The 26,049-nt window shown below is 36.9% G+C and overlaps 1 protein-coding gene across 1 annotated transcript in view; it reads right to left on the bottom strand.

The window, feature by feature from the left end:
* CSMD1 (CUB and Sushi multiple domains 1) overlaps positions 1 to 26,049 on the bottom strand; it is a 1,273,929-nt gene that overhangs the window by 665,470 nt on the left and 582,410 nt on the right. The window contains exons 4-5 of the mRNA XM_075708500.1: positions 14,948 to 15,142; positions 573 to 780 (exon numbers count right to left, since the gene is read on the bottom strand). Of these exons, the coding sequence (XP_075564615.1) occupies positions 573 to 780; positions 14,948 to 15,142 (403 nt within the window). The remainder of the gene's footprint in view (positions 1 to 572; positions 781 to 14,947; positions 15,143 to 26,049) is intronic.

Below are 26,049 nucleotides of genomic sequence, written 5' to 3'. Positions count from 1 at the left end.
TCCCATAGACAGAACTGCTATCTTTTATTTAGTACAGAGAATGTATATTTAGTATTACAATTACTTAGCCCCAATATTGCTAAGCAGTTTTAATGTCAGCCAACATAAGATAATGCTTGCATACATGAGTACATGTAGTAAGACTGAATACAGCAATTACGGCATCTATTTGCTCTCTATATATTCCTGGTTTATTGTGAGGCTGAATTTTGCTCACAACTTTCATTGTTGGAGTAAAATATCATGATAAGCCATTCAAGACACAACATCAGAAAATGTTCTCATACCAAGTTCAAATATGTAACATCGATAAATTCTCACTAAGATACCTTACAAATATAACTCTCAAAGATGGATGAAAATAAGAGGAGGGATGAAGATTTGGAAAGAAGCAGAAGCAAACTACTATATTTTTTTTCAGTTCTGGACTGTGAAACGGACCATAAGAAAATGCATAACAAAATGGTCATTACTAACAGGTAGAAAATATCTTAAATATCCTTTGATATCTTTTCAAAACACTCACCAAAAAAGAAAAGCAGAAACAGATCTTTACAAGATCTCTGACTTACCATATTGATGGCGCTTCTGTTCCACTGATCTCCAAGAAGTCATATCCTTCCTCTAACTGGAAGTCAGTAAAGACCAAAGCAATGGTATCTCCTGGTTCAGCCAATATGGTCCAGGTACAATCAGCATTATTTTCATACTCAGAAGGGAAGTGAGGACTTGAAATAGTTCCACTTGTCCCACGTAGTGTCCCTCCACAAGCTCCTTCAGCTGATGAACAGAATATCAATTACTAGTGGAGCTGCGTTTTAAACAAATGAAGCATCATCCTTGCTTTTACCATAGCAAACCCAGCTCTTCCCTTCTGCACGTATTCACAAATATACACACACAGAGAAACAAAATACTATCCAGGTGAATGGAATAGAACATTTTCTGGCCTCTAAGCTACAGAGATTTTTGGTTTGGTTTTTTTGACTTTTTTCTGTTCTTGGTGACACTTTAGTGCCAGGCCAAACAAGGATAAGGTTAACAGACACCTCGTATGAGGTGATTTGGAAAACCTGTACTTTGGCTCTGTGAAAGTGTCCACAGAAGAAGCCTAAGAAAGAACTGGGCAGAGAATCTCAGACATACAGTTAGTCTCTCTGTGATATAAATTTAAAAACATAGAACATTTATTTTCTAAAGGTCTCTCTCATTTCTTATATCTATAAAAAACTGCAGAAAAAATATTCTTATAGATTTAAATGCTGTCCTAAACTAGGAAGCATTAATAAAATCATACTAGCCATTTTCAAGGTTTTTGTTCTGAATCAGGATGTTTACAAATGGCAAATAAATTCAGGGTTTGTTGCCAAATGGACCTTCCAAGGTTCATGCATGATCAGTTAATAACATATATTTTTTAATGGTTATTAAATCAATTTAAAAAAATACAGAGCATAGGGATTTCCTACTAAGCCTGGAATGCTGTTTAATATGTTAAACAAAGGCTTTGGCAGACTTCTTCTACTCTTTCTTGCCCCATAAGATTTCACTGAAAGCTTTAAAGATATGCTGGTTATTATTAGTATTGGGTATTAAAACACATAATTAAAAAAAACCAACAAAACATGTCATCCATACAATTCATTGGCATAAAATTTAAAAATCCATAAAGTGGCTTTTGGTGTGTTATAATGTGGCTACGAAAGCTACAGCAATAGTAATTAAAAACATTACTGCATAGGTGAATGATCAGAAGAGAAGCATTTCAGTTTTATCTGTTTTATCATTTTTACTTACTGTTATTATCATTAGATATTATTTGCATACTATAAGTGCATATGGAGATTTAAAAACAAATAGCTTGGCAAGGTGCATGACACAAGGAACTTACAGTCTAATTAGGATAATAACTGAATAGCTAATTAAGACAACAGAGAGGGGTAGGAATAGAGCTGCTCTTCTCAATCACAGTTGAAAGCCTGTCAGTGAAAGTGAGTTTTAAAGGAAGATTTGAAGGAAAAAGAATTCATTTGAATCAAAGGAAGAGGAATACTGTGGCTGGACATTAAAAAAAGGAGACTATTAAAAGTGGATAAATAGCTAATAACAGACTGAAATAAAAGGAAGAATTAGGAGAAAAAGGGAGAATCAGAATAATTTCTTTAACCTTTAAGTATTGTATGGACCATTAATTTGACTAAAAGGAGGAAAGCAAGCTGCTGAAGAGATTCAAACAGGTAGTTATCTTTACTATTCTATATGCAAAGTAAATTTTGACATAAAGAAATGCAACATAACCTTAGCTACCAAAGCCTTATTGAGTTTCATGATTTCTTGGCATACAAATTTCTCAGAGGAGGGCAGGTCTTTTTGATAAATTTCATGTCTTACTTTCCAGACCCTGATATTTATGTGTTCTTTTTTAAATGAAGGAGATTTAGGGGTATAATAGATCTACACTCCTAAAAGATTTATTTTTATTGGTGAAATCAGGCCATTTCTGTGATTCCTCCCTCAATTACTGGCTTTTTATACCCTGCATATTGAAAGGGCCATTGTGCCTTTGAGGGGTGAAAGGGGAAAGGAAGTGAAAATTAAAGAACTCGTGGATAAAGCCAAGGACTGAGTCAAAATTCCTGGTGCATAATACATGCAAAGATTACAATAATTTAAAAACTATTGTAAACCTATAGTAAATCAGAAAGGAGAATCAAGGTTTGTTATACAATAATATCTACAATGACCCTTTTTTCCTTTTTTTCTTTTTTAAACTGTGTAGCTTTTAAGCACTTCAGATCATCATCTGGCCCAGCAAAGAAAAACAAATTAACCTGATACATCCTGTGCCAATACTTCAGTACAGAAACTAACACTGAGTTATTGATTTCTACTGTGGTCATCATCAGTATCAGAGTTTGAATGAACCATCAAAAAACAAAACCTGTTGATTTCCACCCTCTCTCTTTTTTTTTTTTTTTCCCCAGGCTTTCTACTTGTTCATATTTTGTCATAACAGTGTGGGATTCTTTTTTTTTTTTTTTTTTTAAGAATCAAAATGTAAGAGTGTGATTTCCAGTTAATAAGGCATATAAGTTCTACCTGTATTCTTAAAAGCCAGCAAGAAGGCTTTTCCCATCCAGGGTAACCAGCAAGATGTGCAAAATCCTAGGTCATCCATAACTCTTTGGTACTAGCCATTTGCTGTTAAATTTTGTTATGACAACATTCTCAAAGACACCATCTCCCACTGTGTTTATACTGACATTAAGTAACATGCTAGTGGTAATTACAATGTTTCTGCAGTGTTTCTGCTGCAGAGCCCGTGAATAAGTTTTGAGATCTAAAGCTCTGAATTTTACAGCTGACAAGGAGGGCTTATGTAGTTGATTATTTCTAGCAACCACATGTAAAAAACTAAATTTATATGCTGTGCATTACCAGTGAAAGCTGAAGGAACTGAGGCTACTACAGGTATCTGCCCAGAGGTGTGCATAGCTTTTTAATCTATTCATAACACCATTTCTAAGAGGTTTGCAAGAAACCAAGTTAGCTCAGAAGTGCAAAGGGAACATTAGTCAAGTAAGACCACGGAAACTAACTTGGACCAGAAAGTCAGTATTTTCTCTTTGACAGATGTGGATTTGTTAGGGAGAAAGACTGTGCCAAAAGCAGCTGCAGATCATTATCTTTCCTCTGACATATTTCCCATGTTCCAGGAGCCTGTGGTTGGGGGACTTCCTTCATCATAGGTGGCACCCAGACTAAGGCAACCAGATTGTTGAATGCTAAAAAGTAATAAATTGCCTGAGTGAGCACAGGCAGGCAGGATGGGGCCACACCGCTCAGAAGGTCGGAGGCATAAACCCTGCAGACATACGCTGTGGTTCACCAGCTAGCCCAGAGCTAGGTGGCCTCCTCGGAAGGCCATGGCCTTCTCTATGTTATGCTTTTGAAAGAGCTAGAACAGTGCTCGGAAACCTTAATGCATCACAGTGCTTGGAGTAATTTGGTAGCAGATAGTGCCTCAGGCTTCATGAATTCAAACTCTAAGTGATTAACAAATTACATTTTAAAATGTGCAAGTAATTAATTCCAAACACTCATGGTTATTTTCAAGTTGCAAGCAACTGCATAAAGTGCTGTTTGTATCAGCATAAATGACTACTTGAAGTATAAAGCTACAAACATTTGGATCTCTTAGTAGTCAGGAATTAAGCGCTCTGAATTTAGAGAATATGCATCTTATATAATGTACACATGCAAACACATATGGCTGGCGCCACTTGACAAAAAACATATATACTGTATAGAAGTGTAACTTAGATAAAGCTAATAAACATATCCATCAAGTTAATGTGTATAAAAATCAAAAGAATCACTGAGGAACCATGGCAGTCATTGAAAAATCTTACATTTTTCTTCAAACTAGAAAGAGTCATTCCACCAAAAATAACAATCTGACAATTTTGGTAAGCTGTGTTTTGCCTAAAATGAGATCTCACTATAAGTGAGATGCAAGCCCTGCTAAGCAGATATCCAAGGATTGTAGAAAACTTCCTTATTTAAATTGGTTTAGATAGCTTTTGAACATTCAGTCATTTTTACTGGACTTTCCTCTCCTTCCCACACAAATGCCTTCTGGAGTGCAATGTTCTGTATTCTATATACCTTTTTTATAAAAAAACTAATAAAATGTTTATGCAAGTGAAAAATGTTTATTGCATAATAACAATGACGACGACAAAAAAACCCAACCAACCAAACCCATCTAACCCTTCAAATTTAATTTAGAATCTGAATTTAAAGTTATCAGAATTGGCTATTCAACTTTAGTTTATACTGAAAGTCCTCATTTGAAAGATCATTTTACTACATTGCTATTTTAACATAACTGATAAAAACATAGCTGTGACTTAAAGTACAAAATTCACAGTAAGAAAGAAAAGTTTTTTCTTGTTATGTCATTCGTAGTCATTTCCTTACCTCTTGATAACTAGCAACAGATTAGATGCAATTAAAAACTTGAGTGATATTTTATAAATCATCAGATGACATATTGTCATTTCAAGTCACATTTTGTAAGTCTTATCAATTAAAGAAAATTGCAACTTTAGAGGGTTCTAAATGAACCATGGGCATACATTATTTAGCATGCCTTATTAAAAATATCACTCTAACAGTTCTTTATTTATTGAGTTTGGAGAGCAGCCCTGTGGAGAGAGATCTGGGGGTTTGAGTGGATGGCAAGTTGAATATGAGTCAACAGTGTGCCCTGGCAGCCAAAAGGGCCAACCGTGTTCTGGGGTGCATCAAGCACAGCATAGCTAGCTGGTCAAGGGAGGTGACTGTCCCACTCTACAGGGCACTGGTGCGGCCCCACCTCGAGTACTGTGTGCAGTTTTGGGCATCTCAATATAAGAAGGACATCAAACCCTTAGAATGTGTCCAGAAGAGGGCGACTAAGATGGTGAAAGGTCTCGAGAGCAAGACTTGAGGAGCTTCTGATGTGACTTGGTTTATCCAGCTTGGAGAAGAGAAGGCTGAGAGGTGACCTCATTGTAGTCTACAGCTTCCTCAAGGGGGGCAGCAGAGGGGGAGGTGTTGATCTCCACTTTCCGGTGACCAGCAATAGGACACGAAGAAATGGACTGAAGCTGTGTCAGGGGAAATTCAGATTGGACATTAGGAAAAGGTTCTTCACTGAGAGGGTGGTTGGTCACTGGAACAGGCTCCCCAGGGAAGTGGTCATGGCACCAGGACTGTCAGAGTTCAAGGAGACATACGGTTTAGTTTTAGGTAGTCCTGTGAGGAGCAGGGATTTGGACTCAATGATCCTTATGGGTCCCTTCCAACTTGAAATACTCTATGATTGAATTGTTTATTCAGTTCTTTATTAAATGGCATTTTTCTGTAGTTCATTTGTGAAAAAGTAGATAACTGTACCTCCAGGAAACACATCTATGAAATAATCATGAATGACTACTTTCACAGATATATGCTTTGGATACTTTGGAAATGGTTAATAGGAAGAGTTAGTTAAACATCTTTTTGAAATAAGACTTTAAAATTACCATTTTAAAATGTCTTACTGATAAAAACCTAAAAACAAGCCATAGTATATCAATGCCAAGTTTAAAAATAAATTTTAGTCTGTCAATGCCAAGCTGCTAAACTGCCAGATTCATAAAGACGAAAAACATCGCTGTTCCAATGGTGTGGCATTACACATTCATCAGACGACTCATTGATCTAATCTAGTTCCAACTGGCAGCCAGCTCTTTAGCTATCCAGATATTCACCTCTACTTGCTAATCTTTAACATTTTAGTTTTTTAAAGACATCATTTTGAATAGATAAAAGCCAACACCTGTGCTTCTTTTCTGTTTTAAAAGGTAGAAACTTCTCAGAAGGTTGGTTGGGGTTTTTTTCTATCATTACTTGAATCCAGATGTACTGCATCCCAGAGAAGTGCTCTAATCAGTTTGCCTCCCTTTCTCAATTTCTTCTCTTGCTGTTGATCAACTTCACAGAAATTAATTACTCATTAGACCATGTATTTAAGAGGAATTTTCTTTCTCTCTCCAGGGTTTTCAAAGGACACTCCAAAATAATTTTGATTGCTCTCTAAGTAGAATGGGATTTATTTTGTTAAAATTTCAGAAATTATTGTGGTTTAGGAAAATAGTGTCTATTTTACATATATTAAAAAGTCAGATTTCTCACTTCAAGTTAATAGTACGTACAAAATAGAAGTGCAGAAATTGTTGCAATTTGTTGAGGCACCTGTGCGCACCCACTGCAGCTGCAGCATTACTTTGAACATTTTAGCTTTGACGTTTCATTGAGCTTGATCTAAGCAGACCCCAGTGTCTAGTGGGGTTGTCACGTAGTTATTGGCCCTGAAAATACTGGACTCAGTGGGATAGTCTTGTACTTCCTGGGGCTTGAGTTTGGTCTGTTTTGTCTTTGTAAACATTGTGCTTAATTTAGTAGCTTTTTACAATTCTTATTTATTCTATAATATCAGTTTGTTATATTACAAAGCCCTATTCCCCCTCCACCCACTCTGGAGAGGAAATGTAAACTATTAGTCAACAAAGTTATAAATTTCAAAGAAGACAGAAATAATGATGGACAAAGGATTTGCTAACCTGGCAGAAAAGTTCAGTTATTAACTGATATTGCATGCCTGAGCAAACTTAAAATCAAATCCCCAACTCTGCCACCTTTTTCATGCAAAAACATGGTCTAAAGAGAGGATAACTAAATTAAGAAGTTCAAAAATTAATCAACAGCCTGTAATCTCAAACTCTGTCTCCCACAGAAAAAAAAGATCAGTCCTCTGGATATCTTGTAAAGACTCTTTTTTTTCAGTTAAGTATCCTAAGCTTTTTTCCCAGTGCTATGATAATACTTCACTTGAGAATATATTTTTATTTTAATGCTGATAATGATCCCTTAAAATAACAGTCTACAATAAATTAATAGTAAAGGCCTAATTTTGAAGCAAAAAGACAAAAGGTTGAATTCTTTAAGGGCAAATTAATGACTGTTGCAGATTTCACACACTTTTTTTTAATAATTAGAAAAGTTAATCCAGTTATTCCCAGAAGTCTACAGGGAGTTATGAAATCCTTCATCTTTTTATGACTGCCCCTGAGGTTTGTTTCTCATTTTTAGTAAATCACTGTATCTTCCTCTGATGTTAACTTTGGTCATGTTCCTAATGGTCAGATTGAAGTCCTCTTTTTCATTCTTTGACTTTACTATATCATTCTGGATACCTTCACTATGGTTTTTGTACTGTTCATCTCATTTTTCACTTCTTGTTCCTGTCTTCCAGGCACCTTATTGCACAGATCCAGCTTTAACCTGGCATCTTTTCATTTTTTTATCAGGTCCCTCCATACCTACTGATACATGTCAGAACAAGACTATATAAACATAAATATATATGTGTGTAAATGTGTATATATATATATATATACACACTTATGCACATATATATAAGAAAGAATACTTGTAGCTGTGTCCATATTTCTTCTGGGTGTGATGTAGTACTGCACTACTGTGTAAGAAATTATACAGTATATCCTATCTGCTTTTCCTGAAACACTTCTCTGAATTCTTATTTAACCAGTCACTATGAGTTTCATTCAAATTTCATCGCAATGTAAACATTGCACCAATTCAGATTATTCTGAAAGTGAACAAAATTGCTCAGGCATGAATCTGCCATGTCACTCTAAAAATTAGATTTGGGAACATATTCTCACTTTATTATGTAATGCAACATCAATAAGCAGAATTGTTTGGAAATTTTCTTTTTCCTTCCCTTTATTTTTTCTTTTTTTTTTTTTTTTTTTTTTTTTTATAAACATGGATAAATGATAGGATCAGGACATCTTTTTCTCCTCCTTAAACTTATAAAATCATATTTGTCTAAACCTCAGAGGCTGAGAAGAAATTACATCAGAGAATTACTTGCTACCTCAGAAAGTATGGATAACAGCAAAACGGTCAGTTTGTCTTTGCTAGATGTTTTAAACCTATCAGCTCTGAATCTCTGTATTTAGGTTATCTTATTCTGTAGTGAATCATAAACTCTTTTTCCTTTCTCCCTTTATCTATTCTAAGAATACCTTCTTGATTATATATTCTTCACCAAAGTATTTCTCCAATAATATTTTTAAATCTGGAACCTGATTAATTATTACTTGGTCCTTCTGGACCTTTCTGACATATGATCTTTTTTACTGGTTTGTCTTCTTTATTTATTCTCTATTTTCCCTCCAATAATTGGGTGTCTTCTTAATGATAAAATATTACATGTTCTTCTCCTCACAGCTATTTTCATAGCGAGAAAAAGCTTACCATTGTAATATCACTAATCCAATTTGTATTCCTAATGTTAGCTTCATAAAAATCTAGACTCATGCAACTATAATCAACTAGGGATTCTCAAAATTACTCAGAATTGAGAACCTAATTATACAAAGTTCGTTTAGAAGTAGTCACATATCATAAATCAGCTATTAGTGGAGTTACTGCAGAGAATGAAATTAACTTTTAAAATGTTTCAGACTTGTACTGCACAGTATTTCAACCTCAAGATAAAGAAGGCAAATGTTTTGGGTGACACTGTTATAGTAGCCAAGATTGAGACAACAAAGACCTTTTTAATTCTCAGGACATAACCCAGAAGAACAGAATTTAGGTAGGCCATTGATTCTTCCTGTCAATTTTTGTAAGCCACATATAATTTTTTGCAGAAACACATGGTAAACTTCTTGATGAGCTTTTAATACCAGAAAAGTCCATGGTTGCTCTTACATACCATATGGAAAAACAGGACTAAGCTTTAATAATTATCTCTTCTCTTCAGAATTTGCCTTTGAACTTTTCTTTGGGGGCTGTTTTGGTTTTTTTTTGGGGGGGGGGGCGCTGTTTTCTGTCTTTTTCAGTTTGGAAGTTGTTATATTTTCACACACACAAAAATCAGAGTTTATTGAAAGAAAACAGAAGGAAAAAAAAAAAAGCAAATGTCTTGACAGTCAAATTATCTAAACTTTCAAAAAATGCCATTGACCGTGCCTTTGATTTCTGCTCACAGTTCGTTCTAAGCCATCAATGAATCTGCAGTACAGTTCATCTCCACCACCCTCTGCATGGCTATACTTTAAAGAGAGAACCTCTGAAACTGAGCAGCAGCCAGAGAAACAAACTGGCAGATACAACAGTCAATGCTGTCTACATCTTCCTGGAGGCTTGGTAATTTATTAGGACTTTTACTAGCAGAAACAGCATTTGTACAGTCAGATGCCATATAAATTAGTGGACACCAGCTTCTCAATGCTTCTGAAAATATTAAGCAACAAAACTGCAGAAAATAGTAATTTGCCAGCATCAGCAAAGCTAGGGAAACATACCACAAAGAACAAGGCTATTATGATTTTTTTAGTGTATAATCTGTGTAGCTTTATTTAACTCTGCTATATTATCTTGCATGGATGCCATGAAATTAGTTTACGATGATGTCCTGGTTTCAGCTGGGATAGAGTTAATTTTATTCCTTGTAGCTGGCATAGTGCTGTGGTTTGGACTTAGTATGAGAATAATGCTGATGACACACTCATGTTTTAGGTGTTGCTGAGTAGTGCTGACACTAGTCAAGGACTTTTCAGCTTCCCATGCTCTGCCAGGTGCACAAGAACCTGGGAGGGAGCACAGCCAGGACAGCTGACCCAAACTGGCCAAAGGGCTATTCCATACCATATGGCGTCATGCTCAGTATATAAAATGCAGGGAGTTGGCCTGGGGTTGGCGGTTGCTGGGGGGGGGCAGTGATCGCTGCTTGGGGACTGGCTGGGCATGGGTCAGCAGGTGGTGAGCAGTTGCATTGTGCATCACTTGTTTTGTACACTCTTTTATCATTATTATTATTATTATTATTATTATTATTTTCTCTTCCTCTGCTGTCATGTTAAACTTTCTTTATCTCAACCCACAGGTTTTACTTTTTTTTTTTCTGATTCTCTCCCCCATCCCACTGAGGGGGGAGGGTGGGCAAGTGGCTGCGTGGTGCTTAGTTGCCAACTGGGGTTAAACCATGACAGATGACAAGAAAGAAGACCACCACCTGGAAACTAAACTGTAACAAAAGGTGCTTTCATGGAAAAGACCAAGGTTCTTACTGAAACAATAAGGGAACATTTCTTTCTTGAAGACATAGTGAATGGAAAGTGCTACCTCATGGCATCTGTTCCAGACTGATAAAATGAAATAAAACAAGGAATGTCTAAAATCCCTCATCAAATCCACATTCCACATGAACTCTAAAAAAACACTGAGGCAATGGCTCAGCTGACATAAAATGTTAAATAACTTTTCCGTCATGGTTCTCATTTCTTGATAGAAGATACACAGAATCCTTTGGATTTCATGTAAGTTCTACACGAGGGTTAGGACCACACCTAAGTTTTTATTAATAGGTTAAATTCACGGAGTTACAAATTATGAACAAAATTTCAGTCCTGTTAGACATATCTGTATGCAGCAACACCACCCAAGCAGGCAGTATCTGCAGAAACAGAACAAATATTTAGTAGACACTGACACCACCATGAACCTATGACATGTATATTTTTCTGAAATGTGTTTATTACCTTTTTTTAGAAGGACAAAAAAAAATATCTAAGATCAGAGAACTGAAAGGATAGAAAATTTTTGTTTTCTTCCTGTTTTTGAAGCACTAGTAAGAGAAATCTTTCTTCTGTACTGATTGAAATCAAATACAAACAACAGACATGACCAAAATCTCTGTTGTTTTCTTCATTAACTCTTGTATTTGTTTTGGACCACAGAAATTTATAAAATGTTTCTTTGCTGTGAGGAATTACATTATAGGACCCTTCAGTCACAAGAAACCTTTACAAATTATTACAGAAGACAACAACTACCTTTTGTTGCTCATGGATGTGGGTACCAATAACACTGCCAAGGGAGAATTTGAGGAGTAAAAGGTGTCCACAGGGCCTGGGATTAAGGTGAAAAGCACAGGAGACCAGAGGGGTTGTGCTTAAAGCAAGGGGAAAAGCTCAGGCAGGAGCATCAGATTCCTGCAGAACAACACTTGGCTAAGCAGCTAGTGCTGCGCAACAGGGCTTTGACTTCTTTGACCACAGGATCCTCTTCGAGAAATGAGGGCAGCAGGGGAGACAAGAGATCTTCCTGGCTGAACAGGGCAACAGGTTTGCTGACTTGGTGAGGAGAGCTCTAAACTAAGTTTGTCAGAGATGCAGGCCAAAACCTACAGGTAAGTGGGAGAACAGGCCCAGAAAAGAACACATGGGACAGGGCAAAGAATATTTCTCTCCCTCCCCCTCAGAAAGCAACAGGACTGGAAGCCCAGCTGAAGTGTCTGTACACAAAAATGTGCTGCATGGGAAGCAAACTGGACAAACTGGAAGTGCACGTACAGTCACAGAACTGTGGTGTCATGGAGATTACAGAGACTTAGTGGGACAGCTTACCTGACTGGAGAGCTGCAATGGATAAACACAGGCTTTTAGGAAAAGCAGGGAGAAAAAGAGAGGCTTCACCCTACACAAAGTAGGATCTTGAATGAGCAGAGACCTTCTGCACAACAGGAAACAAGTTCATTGAGTTCCTGTGGGAACTCAATCCTGTGGGATGGGATGGGGAAGCCAAGAGGGAGGTATTACTCTGAATATCTGGTACAGACCACTTAGTCAGAAGAAGTGGTCAAAACCTTTAAACAACTAGAAGTTTCCCAACCACAGGCTCTGGTTCTCATGGGAGACTTTAACCATCTGAACATCTGTGTGGATGGCAGCATAGCAGAGGGCAATCAATCCACTAGATTTCTGAGGTCACTGTGAAGAATTTTTTTAATGCAGGCATTGGACAGGCCAACTAGGTGTAGGAACAAAGAATGATTCAAATAAGTGATATTCAACAGCAGCTGTGGTTACAATAACTATGAGTTGAAGATCATGAGAGAAGTGAGGAAGGCAAGTAGTAGAATAAACTCCCTGGACTTCAGCAGAGCAGATTTCAACTCATTTGTGATGTGGCAGATGGGCTCTCATGGGCTGATGTCTTGAAGGGTTAAGGGGCCCAGGAGAGTTTGTTTGACTTCAAGGGCAGCTTCCTCAAAGCTCAAGAATGATGCATCTATTTATGGACATAAATGAGTAGGCATTGCAGGAGGCTGCTGGGGCTGAACAGGAAATTCCTGACTGAGGTGTTTCAACTGAAATGCAAAAAAAAAAACCCAGTGTACAAAATGTGAAAGCAGGGACAAGCTACTTGAAAGGAATATAGAGGTGTTGCTCTAGGAATGCAGGGATAGAAGGAGGAACGTCGAAGCTCAGATGGAATGAAACTGGTGAGGAATGTGAAGAGCAGTCATTCTAGAAACCATTCTATAGGTATAGCAACAACAAAAGGAAAATGAAGGACATGGTGGCCTCCTGCTCAGTGGGGTAAGTGACCTTGTGATGAAGACATGGAAAAGGCTGAAGCACTCAATGTCCCTTTTGCTTCTCTCTTCATTAGCAAAGGCTGCCCTCAGGCCTCCCAATTCTCAATAAAATGGAGAAATTTGGGGAAGAAAAGTTGTAGCCACAGCACAGGAGAAACAATACAAGGAACTATAGAAGTAAACAGGTTATATACAAATTCATGGTACTTAATGGTACGCACCTAAGGGTCCCACAGTGTGAGGCTGCTCTGTATCATCTTTGAAAGGCTGTGACAATCAAGGGTGATTCCCAATGACTGGAAAAAAGGTAATTTTTCATTTCTCATTTTCAAAAAAAGCAAGGATCCTAGAAACTGTATATCTGTCAGTTCACCTCAGATCCCCAGAAAATTATGGTGAAAGTGTTTATGAAAACTATTCCCAAGCACACAAAGGACAAAAAAGTGAACAGGAACAACCAGGTTTTGCCAATGCAAATCATCCCTGGCTACCTAACTGCTTTCTTTGATGAAAGGATTTAGCTTGACCTTAACAAATTTTTCACAACAGAGTTCCCCACTATATCCTTGTAGTCAAATTGAGGGCATATGGACTGGATGGGTGGACTATTATGTGAGTGAAAAGCTGTCCAGACCATCAGGCTTAGACAGCAGAGGCCAATTCTTTAAAGTCAAGCTAGTGTTCAGTGACTTGCAACATTTCCCAGGGATTCAAACTGGGGCTGAATTTATATATAATATCTTCACCATGAGTCTGGAGTATGGGATTGAATGCACACTGACAAGGTTTGCAGATGGCACCCTGAAGGGCAGGACTGCCATTCAGACAGGCTTTGACAACCGGCTTTGACAAGCTGGAAAAATTACAGGAATCTCATGCAATTCCAAAACAGAAAGGCAAATTCCTATACCTGGGACAGGATCATCCCATGCAAAAAATATTTGCTAGGTGGCAGATCTGACAAAATGACCTGAGGTCCTGGTGAAACACAAGCTGAGTCCGTGGTGCACTTTTGCAGCATTGAAGGCTTACCTTATATTAGGTTGCATGAGCAAGCACATAGCCAGCAGCTACAGAGAGAGAGTTAAAGAGAGTTCATCTACTTGACACTTAGGAGGCCCCATCTGGAATGCTGTGTCCAGCCTAGTGTACAGCCCCCAGTACAAAAGAGACACAGACATTGACAGAGTAGAATAAGTCCAGAGAAGGGCTACTAAAATTATTAAGATGCTAAAGAACATGATGTATGAGACTAGAGAATGAGGGAAATGGATTTTTCAGCCTGGACAAGATGAGGCTATGAGAAAATCTAATGTCACTGTTTAGTTTAGGAAAGATGGAGCCAAAATCTTTTCATAGATCCACAACAGGAGAAGATGAAATGGACATAATCTGTAAAAAGATAATTCAAACTGGACATGAGAATGAGGGCAGCCAGGCACTAAAACAGGTTTCTAGAGAGGCTTTAGAATCTCCATCCATGGAGATATTAAAATTTCAACTGGGCAAAGCCCTAAACAACCTGACCTAACTTTGAAGTTATCCATGCTTTGAGCAGGAGTTGGACTCAAAAGGAATGGGACCACCAAAGGTCCCCTTCAAAGATTATATTGTTGAAGATTTCAAGCTTCTCCTCCCTGGCAGAAAGGTTCTAAAAGCAGAAACTTGTAAAAGCATTTGCCAGGACCTGCTGTCAAATTGCTATAGCTACCTACCATGTAAATGAAAAGGAAAAAAGGTCAGTAGATAACATCTACCTCTGATTCTGGAGAGTCATTGTTTCTGAATTGTGATTACACTTTTAAATGGTTTAGATTTTTAGACAGTACATTAGTACACTTACCTTTAGAAACTAAAAAAATCCCTCAAAATAAATTTATTTAATCTGCTGTTTTAATATTGTCTTAGTATTTTAAAGATATTTCATGTCTTCATGTTTACCTCTGCAAAAAGGAACTGGAAAATCCCATGATGCACCATTTCCAGGACTCACAATACATGTCAGCATGGCATGGCCTTCTAGGATGTAACCAGAGATACAACTATATCGGATTTTATCTCCAATGTTGAATCTTGTTCCATGAAGTACTCCTTTAGGTATTTCTCCTGGGTTGCCACAAGTATGACTAGGTAATACTGTCAAAAGAAAGAAGGAAAAATGTTACAGTTAAAATCTGCAGAACAAAGTAATAAATGCTTGTCAAACAATTGTAATTAAATAATTGGGTTTATTATTATTTTTTTAAAACAGTATTCCATATACAAATAAGGTGAAATTAGACTATGGAATGTACTTTCACAAAAGACTTCAATATATAACAGACATCACCTGTTTCAAAGCTAGTTTCAAACTCAGTTCTTGGTATAACAGTCCTTCAGGGAAGTTCTTTACAGATCTATTTTCAAACAAAATATCCTATAAATCTTGCTGTTTCTCCCAAAACTCTCAGTGAAGTAAAATAAGCTTTTATTTAATTCTTTTTTGTAAATATTGCAAAAATATTCATACAACATCTTATGGATCCAGGCAGTAGAAGACACTTTTTGTACAGTTTTCATTTTAGTTGATAGAATAGCAATTTAAAAGAATCCAATAATTAACTGGTCTCTTACAGTAAATTAAAGTCTGAAGTATATAAAAAACATTTTTTGCTTATTTTAAAATTACTCCAGATTCTAGAAAATAAATTAAGCCAATCTTTGTTAATAGAAACAGAAAATATGAAGGAAACAATGACTAAGTAGTAACATTGGGCTGATATGAATGGACATATTAATTTTCTTTTTTATTGCAGAAAGTTAATACCATTTGTAAGCATTAGTTATTTGGAAGAGATTGCCTTAACTAGTTATCAGTTTAAAGATGGTACTCCTCCACCTAGGTAAAGCAAGTATATGTGTTGGGGAGGAGGAAAATGGAATTGTTTTTGTTCTCGATCTCATTTGAAAGTTATTAATGGCATGCCACTACTTTCATTGAAGTAGTACAAATTAAAATTGTTTAATTTCCTTTACAGCAGACCAAATAAGTGCAGGACGTTGAAATATGTCATGAACAGACACCAAAAGATAAATGTGTTCATCAAAGAAATGGTGGTCTGAAAAGCTCACATGTAATTCAGGTATCATTTCAGAAACTGCATGTTTCATGGATGAATTCTTTCACCCCATACTTATCTCTTTCCTTACTCTACCCATGTGCAGAATAAACATAACCATACTAACCTCAGTAACCTGCATGTTGAGAGGATTAATTACTCAGTACATGCACATCCTCAGAGTTTTGTAAAGCATTATATCAATATATCAATGCTAATTAAGCCCTATTATACCATGTAAGTTCAATTATTGAATGCACACCCTTAAATCATTACTCAAACAGTTAGTCATGCTGGCATTTAAATTATCATAATTACACTTAAGTTACAATACAAATCATATAGGAAATTTTCAAAAAGGCCAAAAAACATAAAGCTAAAAAAATTGAGAGAGAGAACACTTTCACTTACAACATCCTTTTATGAGAAAAATCCCCAAATCTTCTACAAATATTAACAAGGTAACAAAAAGCCACATAACAGTCTAATGAATGATGAGTTAGATGAATGTTCTACTAATGTTGCAGATCAGAGGTCTAAGTTTTTTGTGCATTACGGGAACTACTTAAGGTTGCTGAGTGAGTAGCTACCAAAGCTAGAAGCAAATGATATGATACCTGACTTCTTTTGTGCTGTTTCAGCAGCCTTAATAGAATACGATATTTATTTAGATGTGCTCATTCACATTGGAGAGTCAGTGTCTGATTCACATATATGAGAATGTATACATATAAAATAAACAAAAGAAAGTTATTTTAAGACATTGCAATAATTGGAATAAAGGTACTAATTTACATTCCAAAAAGTTGGCAACAATGATCCATTAGATGCTACAGCATATATTGTTATATGTTATTATATTTTTTATAGTACTATTAAAATTGCTACCTCTTTTGGCAAGTTTTCCCCTTTTTGCTGCTTTAGTCATGGTAGGTTAATACAGGTAATTTTGCAAGACAAGTCAAACAAATAAAAATTTGTTACATGCTTTGACACAGGAGAATACCTGCATTTGAAACAAGAATCTCTCTTTCCGTTATTTTCAAATCAAAACATTTTTACAAAACACTGTAATATGAAGTTGCTTTATCATAAGATCTGGTGTATGCAGCAATATTTATACAATCCAAAACAGCATTTATTTTTGTGAGTGGATGTGCTATCTAGAAAAAAAATGCATTATTCAAGGATACTGTGATTTCTGATAAACTGCATTCCCAAGGAAAACACATCACAGAAAATCTACATCTGCCATATGTATGACAACTGGCACTGGCTAACTGTTGAAATTGTATTGCAGCAAATCAGTCTTCTGTCTGTGTAAAGAAGGTCGTCTACAATATGATCTTCTTCTGCCTCTTCTTACTACTACATCTGTCAAGAACCCCAGAAAAAATGGGACTTGGCATCCTGAAACTGGCACATATTTTACCACAACCTCCTAAAAACCAGTAAAAGATGAGTGATCTGAGAACGACAGCCATGTTCAATAATACATGTAATAGTTCATGTCACAGTTCACTTGTCAAGACCAAGCATTCAACTACATTATTTATGTCCTTTTCTAAAACTTTGGTTGAAGTATATTGAGGTAGCTGCACAATTTCATCTGCATAGACTTTACTGCTTCTAGTCTGGACCTAAGATGAATTATCATTTGAAAGTTCCTAACGGCAACCAAAATAGTTTAATCTTTGGGTTAGAGAGTTCTACCTGACCAAAGCCATCATATGCAAAGGTTATAGATATCCATCAAGCTTTAACTTCATTGCCAAGTTTTCAGTAAAAGACACATTTTTCTATAACGTTACTGAGGTCTACTGTCAATAGGATTGAAAATCTGCAGTCACTTCCTGGAGGAAGCTCATAGAATCATCAGTGTCACAGCATCTTTCATTATCAAGATGCTTGATTCATTAAATAATTTGATGTCACTCTGTATTGAGAACAATTATAAACTATACTACACAGAAGCACTGAAGGTAATGGATTTTTGTATAAACATAATATTAGAGTCTTCTCAGTTAGCATGCTTTATCTAATTTTTCTTCACTCAAGTCCTTCCCAGGTTTAAAAAAAAAAAAAAATTACAGAGGTTGGAAAGAAATCTGTTTAGTCTTAGTATTTTAAAAGCAAAAATATGTGCAATGGGATAACCAAGAAGATCCATCTCCTAAGATTTCCTCCTCAAGAGTCTATCTTCACCATTGTGACAGACAGAAGAACCTGTGTGGAATTCACTTCCTAGCATAGATCAATTTGGAGCATTGGGCATTAAGATTTATTCATGAAATTAAAGCTAAAATATAGGTCTTCCTCATACATTACTGGTATCTTCCTAGACAGTAGAACTATTTGACAAATGCACATGGTCAAAATACATAACGTAATTTTTTAATTAGGTAACATGCCAAAGGTTTTAACTCACTATTTAAACTAACTATGCACATGTTATATATCTATTTTTTTAGAAAAGTATTCAAAACATCATAACTATATGCTAAAACATAACACTGATATTCATTATCTGACAGTGGCAAAAGGCTACACCACAGCAGGACTGTAAAACGTAGTAGAGAAATGGCACCATTTTTGAAAATATATGAATAATCAATTAAAAGTTGTTAAATAAACTCATATTTAACAAATTACTCATTCTCAGATGGCCTTTATCAGATTATTTATTTACACATCCTTTTCAATACCCTTTCTGAAGCTAAACTCCATATTTGATGACTGACGTCATCTACCTGGACTTGTGCAAAGCATTTGACACTGTCCCACGACTTCCTTGTCTGTAAATTGGAGAGACATGCACTTAACAGACGGACCACTCAGTGGATAAGGAATTGGCTGGATGGTCGCACTCAAAGAGTTGTGGTCAACAGGTTGATGTCCAAGTAGAGACCAGTGACAAGTGGTGTTCCTCAGGGGTTGTTATTGGGACCGGTGCTGTTTAACTTCTTTGTCGGCAACATGGACAGTGGGATTGAGTGCACCCTCAGCAAGTTTGCTGACGACATCAAGCTGTGTGGTGTGGTCAACACAGTCAACACACAACATGTGGATGCCCCATCCCTGGAAGTGTTCATGGCCAGATTGGATGGGGGGCTTTGAGCAACCTGGTCTAGTGGAAGGTGTCCCTGCCTGTGGCAGGGGGTTTGAAACTAGATGATCTTTAAGGTCCCTTCCGACCCAAACAATTCTATTATTCTATGATTTATTTGCAACACAGGCCACTTGCAAGCATATTCACAGCACCTTAAACATAGTAATCCTTTGCTTTCACTTATGGACAGTTTTCTTCATTTTCTTGGATATATTAGATTTCATCATCTACCCTTTTCTGATTTATCATAACAGAGAAATCACCTAAAATTAGACAGCAGTGGTTGATAATGAAAAAACAAAATATACATGGTAGCTGTCAATGAACTGAATAAACTTTTGAATGACTATTTTATTGCACCTAAGTTTTCTTACTATGGTCATCACACTAGAATGCAAGAGTCTTTCAATACGCAACAAGCAATGCCTATATGTTTTTCCTGTGTTTACTTCAAACCCATCATGTCATCATGAGAACTACTGGCAATGTAATGTGCTGTTTTGCCAAGATTTTTTTTTTGTACTTTGATTTAAAAGGTCAAGTTAAAAAAAGATACCTTCTAATAAATTTTGAAGGTTTTGGGTCTTTGGCAAACCAACTGCTATTAATTTTTACATGAATAAGGAATCTAGATTTGAAATCAATTATAAAACTCTGAAAATTAGCTTCCCAAGCTTTGCTGAAAGTACTATTCAGAGCCCCAATCTGACAATGATTTCCAGAGAACACAATAATTTTTTTTTTTAATTTTTTTCCTCACATTTTTTCTTCGGATAAACTATATTGCAAAAGTCACCTAAAGGCCTTCATAGCAAAAGGCTCACACTGCTTATGTCAGTTAAAAATAACAGTTTCACCCTTCTGTGAATCAGTTGCTCAGCTTTTACAGGCCAGTGACACACATTGTAGTCAGAACTTGACTGCAACAATTCAGCTTAATTCAAATTAAGAAAAATAGGAAGGGGAAACAGGAGAGGAAGGAGAAAGGCGCATGTTTTTTCTTCACTTATTTTGATAACTTTACAAGACTTTACAAGGATATATGTTATTTGTTCTTTTTCCTGTTCTTCCTGAAACAACTGGAGAAGTTTTCTGGGTTGCACCTGAGTTCAGTCAAATGCAAACTTCCCTACTTTTTGCTGGTTCCATAGTCCTTCTATTATAGTCCCCTGTGTGTTTCCTAACGTTACCTTCTTATATTGGTGGCCACAGGCAAAACCACACACACACAAAAAAAGCATAAGTTAGGAGGAGGTCAGAGAGTCTCTTGATATGGTTGACAGCTTTGGAATTACAGCACTGGGCAGAATTCCAGAAGTTCTGTGGAGAAAATCAGGGTTACAGAAAATTTCAGGGCATATGTCAAGATGTTTAATAGGTGTGATGCACAGCCCATGATACACTGTCCACATGGCTACAGCAACTGTTGTACTCTGTGGTTTCATGCATAAATAGAATACAAGTGTATTTCCAGAGTCACAGAGGAAGTAAATAGTTTTTGAGGAGGGTAACAACTATACTGATTATGAAAACAGAACAAAATATGCTGACAAATAGGAGAGGCAAAACCACTAGGTTTTCTTGCAAGAATGACACTGAAACTAAAATCTCTGCTCCAACTCAGAAAAGCATTCCAAACTTCATTTGGAAAGGAACTCAGGGGAAAAACAATTAATAGCCTTTAAATCTACCGAACTAAAAGTGTTGTACTGAACAAAAGATGGACTTAGAAAGATTCTGATATGTATATATAAGTAAAATTATTTTATTTAATAAATCTGTTCTGGAAATAATATAAAGCTTTTTTCTAAGGTGTAAGTAATGAAATTTGCTTTGAAAAAAATAATTCTAAAGAATCCTGTAGAAGTACATTTGCCATTTCTACCTAGAAAAAGACTACAAAATCAATATATTTGATTTTTTTTTAAGTTTCTAATGTCTTACATTAAACTCCATTACAGTACATTTTGACCTTTATTTTTTAAATAATTCCAAATATTAAATCAATTGAAAAGCATGTAAAATTTCACTGTCAATTTATTAAACAACTTTGTCCTTTCTACTTCCAGGAGCTATGTACAATGAATAGTAAATTGATCTACCAGTGCTGATTTCCACATTAGTATGGAACACTGTAGGTGCATGTAGGTCATTTGTTAGAGGACACTACCGTGACAGAAACTGCACAGCCCTACCCTTTGCAAAATTCTTCTTTATTCTCAAAACTAACATGGCCTACAAACTTCCTTTCATGGATATGACACTTTTTTGAAAGCAAAAGAGATGAAGAAGCTAGAGCAGGTTGCCCAGACCATGTCTGTTTCAGTTTTGAGTATCTCCAAAGTTGGAGACTCCACAGGCTCTCTGGGCAACCTTTTGCAGTGTTTGATCAACTGCACAGAAGAAATAAATAAATAAATTTAAAAGAATAATTTTAAAAAGCTTTTTCTTATATTTAAATGGAATTTTCTGTATTTCGCTTTGTGTCCATTGCCTTTCATCCTGCCAGTGGTCACCATTGGGAAAAGTCCAGCTGCACCATCTTTACCCATCCCCAGAAGGGAATTTATACACCTCAACAAGATTCCCCTGAGCCTTCTCTTCTCCAGGCTGAACAGTCCCCGTACTCTGTCTCTCTTCAGGTCAGATGTGCCAAGAACCTAACCATCTTTGTGGCCCTTTGCTGGACTTGCTTCAGTATGTCCATGTCTCTCTCTTGTACTGGGGAGCCCAGAACTGGACACACCACTCCAGGTGTGGTCTCACCAGTGCTGAGTAGAAGTGAACAATTATATCCGTCAACCTGCTGGCAGCACTCTGCATAATGCTACCCGGAAGGCTGTTGGTCATCTTTGCCACAAGGGCATATTGCTGACCCATGGTCAACAAGTTGTCCCAGGTTCTTCTCTGCACAGCTGCCTTCTAGCTGGTCAGTCCCCATCCATTACTAGTGCCTGGGGTTATTCACGCCCAGGTGCAAGACTTAGGATTTCTCTTCATTGAGCTCTATGAGATTTATGTTTGCCTATTTCTCCATCCTATCAAGATCCCTTTGAATGGCAGCCCAACTGTCTGGTATATCAGCCATTCCTCTGAGTTTTGTATCACCTGAAAACTTGCTGAGCATGCACTCTGCTGTCCATGTCATTAAAGAAGATGTTAAACAGTACCGGGCCCAGTAATGACCCCTTTTGTACTTCAACAGTGATGGACCTCCAGCAAACGGAGTACCTTTTCCAGATTTTAACTTCCATTTCAACAGTAGGCTGGAAGAACCAACATGGAGTCACTAGGGGTGAGTCATGGCTAACCATTCTGATTCCCCTATGTGAAGAGAAGTCTGGCTTAGAGGACTAGTGGAGAGCAGTGAATGTCATTTACCATGCCTTCAGCAAAGCCTTTGACAAGGCTCTCCATAGTAGCCTTGTAACAGATCCAGTGGAGCATGAAACGGATAACTGGACTGTAAGGTAGGGGGAAAATTGGCTGGACTGCAAGGTTCAGAGTGTTGTCACCACCAGTAAAGAGCTCAACTGATAGTTGGTTGCTTGTTGATTCCTCAAGGGTTCTTCACGGAGCTGATACTCTTTAGTATCTTTTATTGCAATAGGAGATGGAATGAACCCTCCTTGAGTTCAGGATGACACCAAAGCGGGGAGCAGTCCACACACTGAAGGGCAGGACTGCTATTCTCCAGGCTGTTGAGATCCCTTTGAAACATCATGACACAAATATTGTGAAATTCAATGAAGGCAATGCAAAATTTTGCCCCCAGGACAGAGTAACAGCATGCAACTGTACAGTGTGGCTCCAGCTGGCTGGGTAACAGTTTGGCAGAAAAGGACCTGGCAGCAATGTGCTCTGACAGCAAAGACACACAACTGCACCTCAAGCTGTAGAAGAGTAAAAGAGCGGCCAGCAGACCAAGGGAAATTATTCTTCCCCTCTATATTGCACTTGTGAGTCCATGGCTGGAGTACTGTGTCCTGTCTGGGGCTTTCCAGTACAAGGAGACATTAACATACCAGATCAAGTTCAGTGGAGGGTCACCAGAATGCTCAGGGTCTGGGACACTTGTCCTGTGATGGGAGGCTGAGGGAGCTGGGCTTGTTCAGCCTGAAGAAAAGACTGCTTTGGAAAAGGGCAATCTTAATCCTGTCTCCATATGCCTAAATGGGAGAGTGTGAAGAAGACTTCTCAAAAGCACGCACTGAGAAGATGGGAAGCTATGGATGGAAGTTGCAACAAGGGAAATAGCATTTAGAACTTAGAATGTTTGGGGATTTTGCCAACTTGAGAGTAGCCAAGGATTGAAGTAAGTTGCCTAGAAAGATTGTGAAATCTATCCTTGGAAATATCCAAACTGTGACAGGACAAGGCCCTATGCAACATCATCTAACTTGGCCGTTCTTTGGTGGGGATGAGTGAGTGTTAATCAACCAAACACCAGAAACCCTTCCCAATTTAAATCAGTCTATGTTTCCATCTTCAAGAAGTTTACTGACAAACAAGCCCCTTTAGAACCACTGGCAGCTAGTGCTAGTTAATCTGATTATAACTTTTTTCTTAATTTTTATGATCCTGAGCTTCAAATTTAATCTTGACTTTGATTATATGCTTCTGGAACACAGATTATGCATGCACAGACAAAATAGTAGTATCTAGTGTAATACAGAGTATTGGTCCACAGCTAGGGTCTTGGGTTCTATAGAAATAATAAAAATAAAATAATTTTATGTTTAAGTTCTGATATTTAAAAAGCCCCTGGTATAATAAAGATAAGGTGAAACCACATAATAAGAAAAATAATAGTTAAAAGAAATGCCTCCCACAGGAAGTGTAATTCAACAATTACTCTCCATTGGTGCTATCAGTAAATTAATTTTTATTCAATATAATAATTTTGTTATATTTAATAAAGGCTTCTGTGAACACTCGATTTTTAGTCTATTTTTTAGTGTATATATATTATATGTACACACACACATATGCACATTAGATCAAACAGGAAATCTTCAGTTTGAATGCCTCCAGTTTTAGGTTTTTCTTAATAAAAGATCCCAGGATTTCTCCAAAACCTCTTCCAGCAGCTGATATGTCAAACTACAAATCTTACACCAGACATCAATCTAAGCTGACTATTAATCTATTGGGGGGGGGGGGGGGGTAGAAGAGAAATATGCATAGAATTTTCACCTTTATTCCCCCTGAAGTGAAATGAGGAAATCTTTCCCAACCCCAGAGTTACAAAAAATAATGATCAGAATCAACTACTAGTAGGGCAGTACCAAACTTTTTGTTATTTGCACACGTGCACATACACACACCTACACAACTAACCTTGAAAGCTTTAGTCTGCAAGTTATCTAACATCAGATATTTACATCCTTCTTAAAAATTATTTAATCAAAGATTAATGGATTTCATTCGGTTTACTCTAGCAGAAGGAAGAGTTCACCCACAGAAACCAAAACATATATAGTGCATGTTTGTGGAATACCTGATAATTAAACCATATTTACACTTCAAGGTGCCAAATGCAGCATTCAAGAATCTACATGGCACAGAAATGTACATACTGAAGCATCAAACATGGCCCACTATTTATCTGCTGGTAACTTTTTTGTTCAGACTGTCTTTGTTGGGCCTACTTGAGATTTTTTTCTTAAAAACCCCAACCAACCAAACAAAAAACCACAGCCTTATTGGCTTAAAGAATAAAGCTGTATTGTTTATTATTGTTAGCTGAGCAAGTAGAAACCTGCATTTTCACAGAATCCAAGGATAAGACAAAATCTGTTCCTTGTTATGTGCTCATTTCTGTATTTGTGCACTCATAAATCATTGCAGTATTTTCCAGGTAAAATACTTGGATCATATCACTTCTGAAAGCTACAGCTTTCTTGTTTTACAAGCTCTTACCCAACTGTGTCTGTCTGTCTCTAAGGATGTGCAAAATTGTATTGGATTGCACAGCTATGAAAACCATTTGGGAGTATGCAACAACTTTAAAACTCTAATACATCTTCCACATTGAGATTGATATTTTAATTTTCTTGTGCAGGTAATAACGAAAGATTGATGGATTTTATTTTTAGCATGTTTACTTTTATTATAGTCTGTAATAAATGTTTTGCCGTTGGTTATAAGACCGTAAAAGTCAACATTGTACAAACAATGCCAGAAAACTCTCAAATACAAAGGTAATCTGAAGCTAAAGCTAAAACTTTCTATTTCCTCATACTTATTTTGCCTCAGATGTACTACACACTTTCCTAGATGAGCTGAGATCAGTGAGCAATATTTCTAGATTTTAATTCTCTCTTCTTGAAACAGAAGAACAAGCGGAGCATGACAGTCCAGGCTGAGGCTATAAAAAGCATTTGAGGCTATGCAAAATTTATAAATGGAAACTTTACCAGCTACCAGAGATCAAAAGTCATTAGTCATATTCTTAAAAATCTCAAAATCATGCTTTTCCACCTCCTCTAAAAAGTTCAGTGTGTTCTATGGTCTATCTTCCAGTTTCTCAGTACACTCATCACAAATGTGTGCAATATCTCCCCCTCTTATTCTGAGAAAGATCGTGATGACCTTTTGGCAATGAAGGAACTCCTGTTTTCTCAACTATCCTTCCACAACATTACTTCCAAACTGTCAACATAAAAAATGTAATCAGAAGATTACCTCGAGGTCACCACCTTATGTATGATGAGAAATAAAACGAGGCAAATACCTTTTTTAACCACACCACTTTTGAGGATCGCATTAGACAAAAGACCTACACTCAACTCATAAAAATCAAATCCATCCTGTGAAAAAAAAGCCTGTAGGGT

This window comes from Pelecanus crispus, chromosome 3, assembly GCF_030463565.1.
Source record: "Pelecanus crispus isolate bPelCri1 chromosome 3, bPelCri1.pri, whole genome shotgun sequence".
Taxonomy (NCBI): domain Eukaryota; kingdom Metazoa; phylum Chordata; class Aves; order Pelecaniformes; family Pelecanidae; genus Pelecanus; species Pelecanus crispus.
This window is presented reverse-complemented; position numbering and strand designations above follow the sequence as displayed.